This window comes from Chinchilla lanigera, unplaced genomic scaffold, assembly GCF_000276665.1.
Source record: "Chinchilla lanigera isolate Chin_1 unplaced genomic scaffold, ChiLan1.0 scaffold00049, whole genome shotgun sequence".
NCBI classification, from domain to species: domain Eukaryota; kingdom Metazoa; phylum Chordata; class Mammalia; order Rodentia; family Chinchillidae; genus Chinchilla; species Chinchilla lanigera.
In genome coordinates this window covers 16,811,368-16,826,652 of record NW_004955450.1, presented here as the reverse complement: position 1 = coordinate 16,826,652, position 15,285 = coordinate 16,811,368, and the positions used below count along the sequence as shown (strand labels likewise).

The 15,285-nt window shown below is 53.0% G+C and overlaps 1 protein-coding gene across 2 annotated transcripts in view; it reads left to right on the top strand.

The window, feature by feature from the left end:
* Cgnl1 (cingulin-like 1) overlaps positions 1-15,285 on the top strand; it is a 128,361-nt gene that overhangs the window by 87,066 nt on the left and 26,010 nt on the right. For both annotated transcript variants that reach the window (XM_005393852.2, XM_013518875.1), the window contains 2 exons: positions 10,358-10,564; positions 11,271-11,375. In XM_005393852.2, coding sequence (XP_005393909.1) covers positions 10,358-10,564; positions 11,271-11,375 — 312 coding nt within the window. The remainder of the gene's footprint in view (positions 1-10,357; positions 10,565-11,270; positions 11,376-15,285) is intronic.

The window sequence follows — 15,285 nt, the reverse complement described above, 5'->3', positions numbered from 1 at the left end:
GGGAACTTTAAAAAGGAGGAAGAAAAAGCCGTGGAGGCCGGCGTGAGCGAGGAGGGCGGTGTGCGAGGTGCGGCGGGAAAGGTCGCAGGCTGAGTGCTCTGCCGTCTGTTTTACCCTCACGGAAAGCCACTGGAGCGTTTCAGCAAGCTCTGCTTTGTGATTCCACATAAGCTCCTGCCCTGGTGTGCGGGCAACGGGTGGGAGAGGGCAGAGGGGCTGTGGGATCGGCTGGGGGCCATGCTGTGGTCTGGGAGAGAAAGGTGGGCAGCTTGGACTGCCCTGGAGGCAGAGCTGGGGAAGGGAGAGCCGTCTGAGAAGGGGCCCCCCTGTCAGCTTAGATGGCTTTTCTAGGGCTTCTCAGAGCCTTTACTGTGTGGACAAGAGATGGACTGTGATTCTCCAAGAAGGACTCTGCCAAGGTTTTTTCCAGCACTATCTGAGCGCAGTACTTGTGTTGTATCGGATTCCTCAGGGTGGCTCCATGTCATGTGATCCTCGTGTGGGGACCTCTCCCGGAAGGTTCTGGGTGTTCCTCGAAGGCCTGTGGCTGAGAAGGGGTTGACACAGCGCTCGACCTGGGGACGCGTCAGACCCAGCCGGGTGGCAGGGCAGGGTCACCCGGGGAGCCGCGGGGCCGGGCTGTTCGCATGGATCCACTGAGATGTGCGCTGGGGCAGTGCAGGGTCTGACCGGGAGCGGCGTGGCGGAGGCTTGTCTTGGCCAGGTCCGTCTGGGACAGTGCCGTGGGGGTCGTGGCCAGGTGCATGTGGAGCTGCGGGGTCTGGCTTTGTGGATGCAAGTGGCGCGAATCTGGGCCCAGGAGTGAGGATGGGTGCTTCTCTGAGATTGAGAAGGAAAGGTAAGGTGCTTTTCTTCACACCCTTCCCCTCGGCAGGTCTCCACTGTCAGCAGCAGAAAGCAAACAGAGACATGCTCTTGTGTTTTCTTGCAGCCTGATAAGCGGGGGGACATCTGGGGAGCCCTCAGGTTCCCAGGCGCGGGAGAGGTGTACGTTCCCGTGGGGGCTCTGGAAGCAGGGGCGCTTCATTCAGGGCATGAGGTGATGTCTCAGGAGGAAGGGAGTTGCGCGTGCGGCCATCGGGCCCTGGCGCGGCGGAAACCTCACTGTGTCACTGAACGTGTGCTCTCCGGACCCGGCGAGGCTTTTCTGGAAAGTGAGTGGCCGCTTCCCTGTCGTCGACAGCCCGGTCATCCTGGGGACAGCTCGCTTGGCGAGTGGGGCGGCTGCCAAGACCTGCGCCTCCCAGAGGATGACTGACTTTGTAGAAAACTTTCCATTGAGAATGGAGCCTTTGTTTAAAAAAAAGTGCTGGATGTTCAGTTCACACATTCCTCTCAAGCACAGGCGCCTTTTCTGAGGTGGAGGTGCAGCAAAGGGAGGCCGACTTCATTCAGGATGGGGTTTTTAGTAATGCAAAGGTAAACGGCACCCTAATGAAGCAATCTGCTAATGGAGTATTCAATTTAGGAACAGAACATTAGGTGCTGAAAATTTATTTTTATGTAGGATGTCTGGAAGGTGAAAGAATATTTTCATGGAGACCTTGTCCTAAATTGGGATTAGGTTCTCAGGCCGGCTAGCAGAAGTGGATTTAGCTGATGACACCGCTAACACAGTGTGTCTCGACTGCTTAGCGCGCGCGCACACACACACGGAAACAAAGTGTGTGGTGGGGGAGTGTTTGTGTGCTTGGTGGGCACCGTGCAGCCTGATGCTTTGAGATCTCTTTTGAGCTGATCGTTCTGTGCCCGTGGTGTGTGCCAGGTGCTGGGCTGGGAAGGAGAGAGACATGCAAGGTGCTGACCCAAGTCCGTCTTCCGCCCGCCAGCTCTTGGTGAGCCATCCTGGCTCCTTTGCTGGTGAGTTTAGCAGCTGCCCAGTAAGTTGCTCTACCTCTCAGCACCTCCATTTCCCACCTGCGTGGAAAGGACTGCAGCGGTTAGCACCTCTCTGGGTGGGCGCTGAAGGAGACAGATGGCACAGGCCAGCATGTGGCTGCCACAGCCCGAGGCGTGGGCAGTGCTGTGCCTGCCTGGCCCAGAGCTCTGTCCTCTGGTAGTGCCCAGCTGGCCCAGGGAGGGGCCCGGCCCCTGGTCTGGTTCCCAGGTGTAGCGTGGGTGGGGCGGTGGCGGGAGGACGGAAGTATATGTGAGGCTGTGCTCACTTTGGCAGGTGACGACTTCTGTTTCACTTGGGGACACCTTTAACTCTCCAGTGGGACTCCTGTCGTTCAATTTGTGTCCTCCGTGAGGGTGGACAGTCGTGCCATGTGGCGTTTCCGTTCTTAATTCTGTCCCTGCTCCTCTGGAGGCTGTGGAGCTGAGGCTCACAGAGGTTGTGCCTTGCCCGAGGCCTCACCGTCACAGGCCCTGCACAGGGCTCCCCCAGCCTCCAGGCTCCTCCCCTCCAGGCGACTCCAGGGCCATGACGTGGGGCAGTCAGAGGATGCACGGTCTGGGGTGCTGTCACTGTCTCCCTGGGAGTTCTTAGCAAACGGCATTTCTCGAGCTGGGAGGGCTGCTTCTGTCCTGGCCAGGCGTGGGCCTCCGGTGCACGCGGAGTGAGGGCCCTGGTGTCCTGCGGCCGACAGAAGACTCGGAGAGGAGAGCGGGCGGTGGCGCCATGAAGCCGGGCAGCTGCCCCGGATGGCGCTGTGCAGCCGGTTCCACAGATCTGAGCACCGCTGCCCTTGAACGTGATGTCACTTCCCATTGCGCTTGGCAGGAAACAGGCTCTGCTCTCACAGCCGGCCACGGCCTTCGGTGTGCCCCGCGTGCTGCTCACGTGGGCGCATTTCACAGGGTCACACCCGTCCGCCAGGACCTCGCTGCTGTCCTTTCAGAGCGGAGAGTGCGCCTCGGAAAGAGTGGTTGACCGGCAGGTGGCAGAACCGGGGTGTGAACCAGCCGCTCCAGCAGGCCCTGTGAACGGTGCCGCCCTGCGATGAGGCTCAGCTGTCTCTGTGGACTGTGTGGGTCTTGGCACCGGGGATCCCCTTTCTAAAGCAAACAGGATCCTGCCCTGGAGCCACCCTGAGTGGGTCTCTCATCGGACACAGTCACTCGTCCCTGTCTTTCTCAGCTCTTTGGAGAGACAAGGTGCCATTTTTTTCTCCTTTCGGAAGAGGAGGGACTGAGAGAGGGTCGAGCCCACAGCCTGGCTGGGAGACAGTGGGTCTGAGGGAACAGAGGCCAGCGGGTGGCCGCACGCTTTCCAGATGGTGCCCAGGAGGGAGGTCTGTGGTTTGTGCTCCGCAGCTTCCTGGTGTGCGGGGACATTCCCTCCTAGACATGTTTGCCGTTTACACAGTGACTATGCTGTGACGCTGCACTGTTGTCCTTTCCCCTTTTTCTTATTGGTTCAATGAATGATCCATACACGAGCCCCTTGCTTTTAAGAAAAACCAAATTGCGACTCAAAGGAAGTGTTACCTGGACACCGCCTCGGCGCGAGCAGGTAGCTGCCCCTGCGCTGGGACCCTTCCGTTCTTGGCCGTTCTCCCTGCCGGTCAGCTGGAGCTGGCTCTGACCCCAGGCGGAAGCTGAGACTCTGCCCTTTGAAGGAGGAAATAAAGGTCACCCTCGTATGATTCAGTCCGGGCAGTAGCACCCAGCTCCATGCCTGCTCGGAGTGTGGGCCCCGCCCCTCACAGCCTGTTCTCTCTCCAGCCCTTCCTCTTACAGCTGCGCAGGTGGAGGGCTAAAGGAAGAGTTTTCTACATGGAATTTGTTTTCGTCTGAAAGTGCAGAGAGGCACCTACGGAAATGACCATCAGATTGAGAGTTCTTGGTCTAAGTAAGCATTTTTATGAAGATTTTAAAATAGCATAGTTTCTGTAGTTTAGGCTCGCTCCTCAGCGATTATCATGTGCATGGCAGCAAAGTGGGAAAGTGTGAGGATCGCTTTCACAGGTAACAGGATTCCGGGGAAGGGGACTGTGCAGAACAGAGGCTTTGATTAGGGTCTGGGGCATCCGGATCAAGCCTGTGGTTCTTTTCAGAGAGGTTTTGGCACTCCCAGGAAAAGCTCTTGGTTTATCTTCCTCAGAAATCCTGTTCGACCTGTCTGACGTGTGTGCTGACAGCAAGCTGGTTCAGAACCAATTGTAAGGCCATGTGGTCGGTCTGTGACCAAGTTAATCTGACCAGGAGTCTCACCCTGCCTCTCCTGCCCCCGCCATTTCTTCCTGGAGACGCAGAGTATGGAGCGTGGGGGTGTGGGGTTCAGCCCCTTCCGAGGCCCCAGCTCCTTGAAGCCTGCAGCACAGTGGGCAACGTTGGGTTCTCTAAGCAGAACCTTCCTGTGTGGGTCACGTGTTAGCTTAGGCTGTGGCCCTCATGGGGAGAGAAATGGTGCCCTATAAGTAGGAGGTGATGCTTGGGTCCTTTTATCTCCTGTGGACTGAGAGGACCCTGAGAAACTGGGGGGCATTCTGTAAGAATTTTTTAAGAGTGGTATTAAAAAAAAGAAAGCAAAAGTGTGGCTGAGTGTGTGTGAGCCAGGCAGGGCTGTGCTGAGAGGGAGGACCTGCCCCCGCAGCCTGCATCTCCTTTGCCTTTCCTCCCCAGAGCTACCCAAGGAGTGAGGGGAACTCCTTAGGGCTAAGACAGTGCCACTCCTATGGCTGGAGAGCTTACTCTTCCCCGGGACGGCAAGGCCTAAGGGACACAGTTTCTTACACACTAGCAGGGAAGAGGTACTCCTAATCTGTGCCGCTCGCTGTGCAGATGGAGCAGATGTGTACAGCCCTCGTGGTGACGAGGTGGGAAGCTGACCGCAGGTGTGCCCACTCGGAAGACGCTTGGGTGCTCCTCCGCCTCCCGGCCTCCCGGCCTCCCCACCCCAGCTGTGTTCACCACCTGTGTTCACTCTTCAGCAAAACGGGGAGACAAGCAAAGAGCAGCTGGTGCAGCAGCAGCCTGTGAGTTAGTAGAACCTGGGCTGTCTGCACGGGGACGAGGCGGAGGCCCTGGCCTGCATAGTCACTTGTCCATCAGGACTGAGGCCATGTGAGGTGTCCACCCTGTGACCAGGTGAAACCCTCAGAAGTGGCCCGCGGTGCTTGTTCCTCTGTTTCTGGGATCAGAGTGACCGTTCCTGAGGGTGGCATTAACTCATGCTAATGCTAGTGAGCCGGTCGTCATTTGCCCTCACCTGGCAAAGACCAAGACTTTGCTGTGTGTGTATGTGTGGTGCAAATATATATTGGCCCTACCTCTTTCATAGCAGTCTTTAGAGCTCCTGGTTAAAGGTGAAGTAGTGGAAATTTAGGAATTTGGCACGTTAAAATACGCCGTCTGCTTGTTTGGGAAGAACTTCTTTCTTAGTTGCCGTCAGTTCACCAGGGCAAACTTGAAAGGGAGTGGGCCCACACTGCTAGTGCCTTAGTCCTGCAAGAGCCTGCCTCACCTCCGAATACGATGGGCTCACCTCCTTTGTGTGCACACTTGCTGTGGACGATCTCCATGGCTGAGACAATGTGCAGGTGGTGGCCTGAGCTCGGGTGATGGTTCAGAACCACGGTGACGGGCTGTGCAGAGCACTTCCCTCTGGGGACCACAAAGGGGTCTTGTTGGCCTAGCAACAGTAGTCACGGTGCCCAGAGGAGCTGTGGTCTCATTCAGCCTGATGCTCACTGTGATGGCGAGAGCTGCAGCCTCACCCCCTTTGACCGATGCGGGGAGGAGGGCCTGTGGGCCCGGCGGGGTGGCAGCCGCAGCGTGCTCCTCTGCACTGTTGAGATGCAAAGGTGCAAACTGCGTGCTGGAGGTGACCGATGATTGTTTCCCAGGCTGGGCCCCATGTTCGTGTGCCAGGTGGGTGGGAAGGAAAGTACCTGGCACAGTCACAGGGTGAGAGTGGCGGCATCCCAGAACACCACACGCTGTCTCCTTAGTACAAAAAGAGACGTGGCATAGAATGAAAACTGTGGTGCTGAAGGCAAGAGGGGCATTTTTTCAAGGAAAAATCTGAGTCTTGAAAGCAATTTTTGCAGCACTTGGGATCTCTCTCATCAGTTCACGCAGGACTTTGCTACCTGAGGGGTGCCTGGTGGAAGCGCTGGAGAACCACTCGTGCAGCTGCAGGTCCTGGGCCATCTGGGCCGTTTCCGCGTCCCCCGCTGTGTGGGGGGACAGGCACTGCTGAGCTGGGTGAGCCGGGGTGGGAGCGCGGCCTCTGCTTTGTTTGTGCAGCTGCTCGTGGGGTCGGGCTCTGTGATCCTCCGTGGCCCAGAAGCGCCTGTGAGTGGGCTGGGGAAGGATTCCAGAGGCCAGAGGAGGTGAGAACATGGCCACGGAGTGTGTTGTCCTCCAGGTACCCATGGATGGTCAGTCTCTGGAAAGAAACTGTGTGTCATTTCCAATACTTATTACATGTTGTATTTCCTTGGTTCACAATTCAAAAATTATAAGATGCTTTGCATCAAAAGCGTCTCTTGACTTTTTCCCACAGCCTCAGTTTCCTTCCACATCTCGCACACACAAGTGTGCTCTGCCTGTTGTTCTGTTCCGTGCCCATTCCTCACCTGTTCGTTCCCCCACCCAGCTCTCCTGAACATCAGTGGTGTAATTTATGTGGAGCCCAAGGAGTTGACATGTACTTTGCAATCTGTTGCTATTATAGTGCTGAGTTAGCTGCGGTTACATGGTGCCTTGCATACAGTTAGGCTGCAGTGCTAGAAGAGAGGTCACTGAGCCAGAGGGAAGGACATGGTAATTTGGATAGCGAATTCCCCCCCAGGAGCGCCTACTGTCAAGGCGGAAGATGCCCCTTTCTCCCACTGCCCACACACTGGGTTAACAAACCTTTTAACTGTGGCTGCCTGAAAGGTGAGAGGACGATCTCAGTGCAATGCTTGGTGATGGTCCAATCTTGAAAAACAATAGAAGACTGCATATTTGCTACTTTTGCCTGAGTGGTGATGACCCAACGTGGTGGCAGAGGAATTGCAGTTGATTTTGTTGACTACTTACGGCTGCCCGTGTGAGTGAACAGCAAGTAAAACGCTGAGGAGCAAATACAGACCAAACCTTTTAACAGAAGCGTTACAAATGATGTGATGCAGCTAATCGAATCAAAAGCGTGTCTTGGGTTTTGTGGTGGACTGACAACTGGTGTCTACTTGTAACCCCCAGCTGAACTGAGTAAGCATGGTGCTGGGTGTGGAAGCCCACCTGAGGATTGTTGCCAGCAGGATAAGAGTCAGAACGGGAAAAGAAGATGAAAGGTTGGTGGGAGCTGAGAAAGGCTGTTGAGAGCTGGTAGAAGCTGCGAGGAGCTTTTGGTTTTTTTTGGAGGAGCTCGTCATGCTGGCTTCCTGATGAGCTTGGCTGTTTTCATCGTCCAAGGAGCTCAGGACCTTGTTAACCCTGAGAATAGCTTCAGTTCACATTGGGAGAGCTCTGGTCCTCACTTTAAGCATTGCTTCCTGGCTCCAGAAGGGAAGATGGTGCACTGCCAGTCTTCTGGAGAAGCTTGCTGCGTTGGCTTTCCTGATGGGCGCTCAGCTGTCCTGATCATTGGAGGAGCTCAGGACCTCACCGTTGCTGAGAATGGCTGTGGTACCTTTTGGGGGAGCTCTGGTTCTTTGAGTGTTGCTTCCTGGCTCCAGTGTGGATCCCTCAACCTGCTAGCACAGATCCTTCATCCCACTGGCACAGACTTCCTGGATTTCACCACTGACCTTTGGGCCTTCCCAGTGGAGATCTGTGAAACAGGCCTGGATGAGGTATTATTATGAGCTCTAGGTCTTCAGCTGGACTCATGCAGGACATTTCCGTGGGATCCAGGCCCTCAGCTAAATTCCTTGGTCTTAGTGTGTGGACAGATTTCCTGTACTCTCTTGTATATCATTCTTTGGGTGACTGTTTATAAATAACCTAATAAACGATGTGCCCTGTATTATTATTGTTCCCCTTGCAAGAAATATCCCCCAAACCACGACAGGTTTCTTTGGTGATGATGTGCAGGTCTTTGATCAGAGCACCATAGAAATAGCATCGGTTCCTTATGGGGTTGCAGCATTCCTGCTAGTGGCCTGCCATCTGTGAACATCCTGCCCAGCTCTGGTCCTGCTGTGGTTCTGCTGCCTTTGACACAGATGTGAGACACAGACTTTAGGATGTAGAAAAGATGAGGCATAGACCAAAGCACGTGAGAGTCAACAGACCTTGGGGGTTCTCTGGACCCATTTTCTTTCCTTTGCTGGGACACACAGAAGAATTTGTATGTCATATTTGCATTGAACAAAGGTGACTTTCTTAGAAAAATATTCTAGGTAAATTAAAGTTTCAGGAAAGGGAAGTTTGTTCTTGGACTTTATACATAAAACACTAAAGGAGCAGAGGTTTCTGTAAAGATTTGCCAACACAGGCTTGTGTTAAATTTATGTGTACATGTACTGTGGTTCACCACATTGCAAAATACTTAGAAAAAGCATGTTATCACTATACAAACAATCAAAGCATACTAAGCACTGGCGCACAGGCTCCTTGGAGTCCAACAGTCCATGCCACTGTGAAAGTCAGGGTCTGAGTAATTCTGCCAGCCATGCGCTGGGCCACAAGCTCACATACCAAAATTTGAATGTCAACGTACAGTTCAGGTGCCTGAACCCAGCATGCAAGGGCATTGCTTAGGCCTGTGCCCAGGTTAAACCAGGTCTGGTTGTCAGGTCCTTGGTGTTTCTGGACTCCTGATGGTACTCACTGGCCACATGTGTAAGTGCTCTTTGCTTTATTTGGAGTGTTGGGCTGATATCTCCAGTCCCCTCTTACTCTCATTAACACTTGAGAAAACTGCCGGCCACTGGGATGAAACATCATCTTTCTGCACCATCCCTCCCCTGACCTCCAGGTCTCCCTGGTCTCTCTTTGCTTTTTGATTCCTTTCTAAAGAGCAGTTAAATTAAGATATGATTCAAGTAACATACAATTCAACTATTTAAAGTATGCAATCTAGCATTTATTTAGTATGTTCACAGAGTTGTATGGCCTTCACCACTGTCGACAGTAGAACATTTTTATTACACCCCAAATAAATTCTATACCCAACAGAAGTACTCTCTGCCCCTCCCCCATCTCCTGGCCAAACACTAAGCTACTTTTCGTGTCTGTAGATTTACTGTCATAGACATTACATCTGTATGTCAATACCGTATCTTTTGTAGCTGGTTTCTTGCGGGTAGCATAATGTTGTCAAGGTTTACCTGTGTTGTAGCACATACCAGTGCTTTTATCCGTATCTGTGGCCAAACAACATTCTATTGTGTGAACCATGTGGTGGATTAACTGATGGCCAACTTGTAACACTGAGCTGAACTGAGATCTCTCCACACACTAGAGACCCAAAGAATCCAGCTGAGGGCCTGGATCCCACAGCAACATCCTCCACAAGTCTAGCTGAAGACCTAGAGCCCATGGCAATGTCCTCTATGAGTCCAGCTGGAGGCCTAGAGCCCACAACAATGTCTTGGTTTGGAGTGTGGAAGACCCAGCTGACGGGTTGTTGCCAACGGCATAAAAGGAGTACTGGAGGGGCTGGGGATATAGCTCAGTGGCATAAGTGCCTGCCTGGCAAGCACAAGGTCCTGAGTTTGATTCCCAGTACCAAAAAAAAAAAAGGAGAACCGGAGGGGAAGGTGGTGTGCTGTTGATTCTCCTGGATAAGCTTGTCACACTGGTTTTGCTGATATGATATCAGCTGTTATTGCCTGAGGAAAGTGGGTTCTCACTGTTGCTGAGGATAGCTGTTGCTCTCTTCAGGGGAGTGCTGGTGCTTGCCTTGAGCATTGCTTCATGGCTCCAGTGCAGATCCCTCAGCCTGCTGGCACAGATCCTTCATCCCACTGGCACAGATATTCATTCTAGCTTCTGCCACTGGCCTTTGGGCCTTCCCAGTGTAGATACTTGGTAGAGACTTGCATGAGACATCGATGTGGGCTCTAGGCCTCCAGCTGGACTCACGGAGGACATTGCCATGGGCTCTAGGTCTTCAGCTGGACTTGCGGAGAACATTGCTGTGGGATTCAGGCCCTCAGCTGGATTCTTTGGGTCTTTGGGTGATACTCCTGCCTCACAAGTGCTGGGATCACAGGTGTGCACCATCATACTCGGTTGACATTCTTAAAGCTTGATTTTTCACAGCTTTTGCAGTGCTGGGGATCAAACCCAGGGCCTTGTGCCTATGAATGGAACACAGCTCTACCACTGAGCTTCAGGACAGTGCAAGTTGCATTTTTAAAAGCAGGGGTCTCCTGGGCATCGGCCATGTTCAGCCCCTGGGGCCAGCCTGGGGTGTCCCATTCCTGTGTTCACCACTCCTTGTTTTTAACAGAATGTCGAGGTCCTGGCCAGCCGGAGCAGCACTTCAGAACAGAGCCAGGTGGGGGCTGAGATGCGGGAAAAGGCACTGAAGGAGGAGAAGGCGAAGCTGCAGGCCAGAGCTGAGGAACTGGAGCGCAGGGTGGCTGAGCTGCAGGCGCAGATGGAGGACAGCAAAGGTGATGGGGCCCGCGCTGAGGAAGCGCTCCGGAAGTACGAGGTGAGGCGCGCCCGGAAGTAGGGTGAGGCCTGTGGGCCCAGGTTGGGTTTGGTCTCTGAGTGGGAAGCAGCTTGTTACCCTACCGTACTAGGAAAGGTCCAGCCAACCTCAAGTAGGCTGCAGGCCATTTCTGTGTCCTTCAAAGAGGCTGCGGATGAGAAGCCTAGGGGCAGGGACCTGAGGCCAGCACAGGAAGCAGGTGGGCACTTGGGGTCTCCACGTGCTGCAGAGGTTCCTCACATCACCCTCAGGCCCGTTCTCACTCAGAACCATTCTTTTATCAACACAAAGTTGATGTTTTTGAAGTTATACCGGTTTTAGCAAAATGACGTTTGCTGGCACTCTGGAAGTGGGGAGCGTGAGTGAGAGATGTGTTTAGTGGTGACAGAGGGGACACCCCTGGGCCTCTGCCCGAAGCACCACAGAACCATGGTGCCCTGGTCTGCCCAATTCCTGTAGTCTCTAATGCTCCAGGGAGGCTGGTGTTTGCATTTTAAAAAGCCACCATAGATAGTTTAGATGTTGGCATGTGTCACTGCACATAGGCTTCCACATCCTGGGGCTCAGCAGCCATGTGTCAGCTTGGGCCCACACAGGTGTGTTATGACCACAGCCACCCGTGTCTGTGGATCTCTTCACACTCGTCTCAGCCCACGGAGTCCGACTCGCAGGCGCGGTTGGCATCTGACCCAGTGTTTCCTTGTAGGGTGAAGTGCGGCAGCTAGAGGAGGCCCTTGTGCATGCCAGGAAGGAAGAAAGAGAAGCTGTGTCGGCCAAGTGTGCCCTGGAGAGTGAGCTGGCAGATGCTCAGGTAAACACTCAGGGCTGTGGCCTTCTTCCCTCACAAGGGACAGGTGGAGATGGCTGCCAGTCCTGTCCTTCCACAGCACCCCCGTTCACCCATAGTGACCACCACTGAACTATCCATCTAGGCGTGTGGTTCTCTACTGGGGGAGATTTGGTACTGTCTGGAGACGTTTTACTTGTCACAGCTGGGAAGAAGCTATTGGGCCTTCGTGAGCAGAGCCAGGGATGCTGCTGATGGTGCTGTAGCTCCTGGATGGCACCCACGCAACACAAGGGACTGTCCAGCCCAAGGGCCAGTGCCAAGGTCAGAAACCTGGTTTCTAGGCAGTAGAGCCTGACAGCCTGCTGAAGATAAACAGGAATAGCAGAAGGCCGGAAGACCAGTCTCCAAGGCAGTGTGCGATTGGCTTTCTGGCTGAATCCAATTTCTCTTCTCCTCTGGGCAAAAGTATTGCACAGAGCACGGTCCTTCGAGGTAGCTATTAAAGGGAGCTGGAGGAAGTCATTTCCTTGAAACTGGGTCGGTATCTCTATGCCAGACCAGTAGCTTCTTGGAAATGAGATCTTCCCATTTGGAGTTAAAGAGATTTCTTGAAATATATTCTAACAAGGCTGCACTACGTTCTCCCTTGACTTTGCACAGCACTCTGTGTGGCCCAGGTACGTCCTTCCTTCTACTGCTCCCACCACCCAGACATTCGCAGGTCAGTTTCAGACAGGGTAAAAGTCAGGGCCCGCAAGGGCTGGCCAGAGAAGATTACTACAGTCTTAAGACTGGGACCCGTTGGTCCATGGGGTAAGTAGTGGGGAAGGCACTCCTGAAGAGTTGGTTGGGATTTGTAAATGCCCCACCCCAGCTTTCCTCTGAGTACAGCTTTGTCTCTCTGGGAAGTGTAACTCAGGGTCTCTCACCCCTAGACTACGCCCTCTCAGCTTGACTGGGGAATTTGTTTTTGCTTAGAGAGTTCAGTGCCTGGCTGCCTTTGGTTTAGACTTCTTGCTTGATCCTTCTGTAATCTAGGCCTTTATTATAAGGCTTGTTGAGTTGATTTTGTATGATGTCAGTGGCACTGTGCTGCTGGTTAAGGCTGTGATGATGACTGTTACCCAGCCAACTACTAAAGCATTGGGTTTGCTGTGGGGATAGTTAGGGCAGAAAGGGAGAAACATTTGTATTCAACAGGGACAAAAATCGGCACCTCCGTGTCATGTCCACACCCAGCAGGGCACAGCCGCGTGTCACAGAGCCTCTCTCGGATGGACTTCTCCTTTGGCCAGATGAGGGTGTTTCCCACATGTGGAAGTAGTTGCCAGCTGGGTTTCAGAGTTAGTTCTCACAAGATGGGCTCAGGACCTGCAGATCTTCCTGCTGTTGCCACACTCCACCTGCAGATCTCTAGGCTGGCCCTGGAAACCTCCCTGACCTGCGGCTTATGTGGAGCCCTTGTTCCCAAGCGTGTCACGCTGCTGCCCACTCTGGGGGCACAGTCTGTCAGGAGTTTGAGCCTGGCCTGGCACTGTCTTCATCTGTTCCCAAGTTAACTGACTTCAAGTGAGCTGTGAAAGGTGTACCCTCACTCTAAAACACTTTGTTTTCTCCAAAACTGGGAGTCAGAGAGTCAGCCACTGTTTGCTAGCATTTTTTTATACCTCTGTCTTCAAAGCTGGTGGCAAAAAAGGATCTCAATCTTGAGGAAGAGGAACTAGTAACTAGTGTTTTTTCCACATGGCAAAAACAGAACTAGCCATGTAGAGCTATGCATATTTCCCTCATGCCTTTGGCAATCTGGTGCATCTTCATATGTGGAAATACATTTCTTTTCATGGTTGCTGAATACTGCAGTGAACTTACACGTGTTTGCTGTGGCATAGGCAGCATGTGGCAGAGGGACGTGGAGGGTCCATGACCTGTAGTCAAGGTGAAGAAATCTGTGGTTCTGTTTCCAAGTGGCTTCTGTTGGTGGGGAGGTGGAGAGGCCTTTTCTGGGGAACCCACAGATTCTTCATGGGGGAAGTGAGGTCTGTGCTCTGCATCTCCCCAGCATGACACGGAGACAGGTTGGGAGTAGCGGCGCTCCCCATGTTGCCACCCAGGGTGGTTTTGTGGCAGGGGCTGGAGAGGCCAACCTTCTCATCAGGCTGCTTGGTCCTATAAACACATGTGCTCATTGCTCCTTGGTTATTAATATGGTGAACCGGGGCCTCCCTCAGTCATCTTGTATGAAGGCTGTGTACCCACTGATGGGTAAAGGTCCTGTTTTAGTTATTTTTCTTGTTGCTAGGACCAGATATCTAATACCCACAAGTTAAAGGAAGGACAGGTTTATTTTAGCTCAAGGTTTGTAGAGGTTTCAGTTCATATTCGGTTGGTTCCAAGGCAGGGTGGCATAGCAGAGGGGCATCGCAGAGGAGAAACAGTCCATGGCAGGGCAGACAGGAGGCAGTGAAGCCAGCAGCCTGCCCTCCGCCTTCCCCTTTTATCCCATCCAGGATAAAAGCCTGTTCGTTGGTGTTACCCATGCCCAGGGTTGGCCTTCCATATCCACCCTCAGAACTGTGCTAGAACAATGTAGTTATCATACACCCTTGATCCCAGTATCACACCCGTAATCCACGTGCACACACCTTAGATCCAGCCTCCTCTGAAAAGCCCCACCTCTCTGGAAACAAGCCATAGCAGGACCCCAGTTCAACGGCACTAACTGTACATCTACCAACTGTGCCTAGGATTCTCCAACCTGAGAATTTTTTGTTCCACTGTTAGTCAGTAGGCTTGTGTTGTAGATCTTGGAAATGGTCACTGCAGCTGCCAGGCATTTCCCTCAACACTGCCTCTATGAAGAGTAAAGAAAATGCATATTTGTCAAGTTTGCTTCCTCTTGTGTGAATTTCAGACATGTCTCAGCAGTGACTTTATTGGAACATATTGGATAACTGAAGAAGTAGAACATTGTTTACCTCTGGGTGGTGTTTCTAAACCTGGGGACCTGCTAAGATGATCTAATACCTCCCAAAGGCAACTCTGGGGTTGTGCTCTAAGAAAAGGGGATTCCATTAGAAAAGGCTAGAATCTGCATTTTAAGTGAGGCACACCCTCATTTAAGGTGTACTGGAAAAGTATTTTCAGCCACTGAGTTACTATCACGGGTTTACAGTGACTCTGGGCTGGGTGACATTCCAAGGTAGAAAACTGCTCCTTACCTGTACTGACTTTGCTACCTTGCAATAGGGCAAGTGCACAAGGAATGTAAAATAATGTAGAGAAACTCTTCACTGTGTATGTTTATAAAGGGGCCAGGGGTCTCAGGCCCAGAGTGGGTGAGAGTGTGGTGTCCCACGGGCGGGGAGGAAGGGCCTGAGCACAGGGTAAAGTGGACAGGCAGAAGCACACAGAGGCTGAACAGGGCTGGGGCTGGCTTGTCTGGCCTGGAACTCTCGGATTGAGCCCCCAGAGGAAGACAAAGGAGGCTGGGAAGTCTCTAGGGGTGGGGTGGGTTGGGGTGCTCTAGGGTCTGGAGGGAGACATTGCTGATGCTCTGTATTGGTTTTCAGGAACTCACATTTTTGAGATAAAGGTCCCTAGGAGTTTTCTTCCACACCATGGAACATACCTTGGGGTATTTCTGTAACTTTGTCCTTACCCTTGACCCCGAGTAGCTCTAGATAGAACTGCAAACAGCAACTCCAGGGCTTGACCCTGCCTCAGGTATGCCCAGCTATGGGGGGGTGGGGGCAATTTCTGATTACCTTTCTTTTCCCCAGCAGCTTTTGTTGACCTTGGTTCTCTACAGCAATTAAGTTCAGCAGTCCGGTGGCATTGGCTGCCTCTCAAAACAGAGTCAGACTGGCAGTGCCCAGGCCCCAGAAGGCCCCCACAGGAGGCTTTTGGTTCCATTTCATGTGGTTGGCAGAGG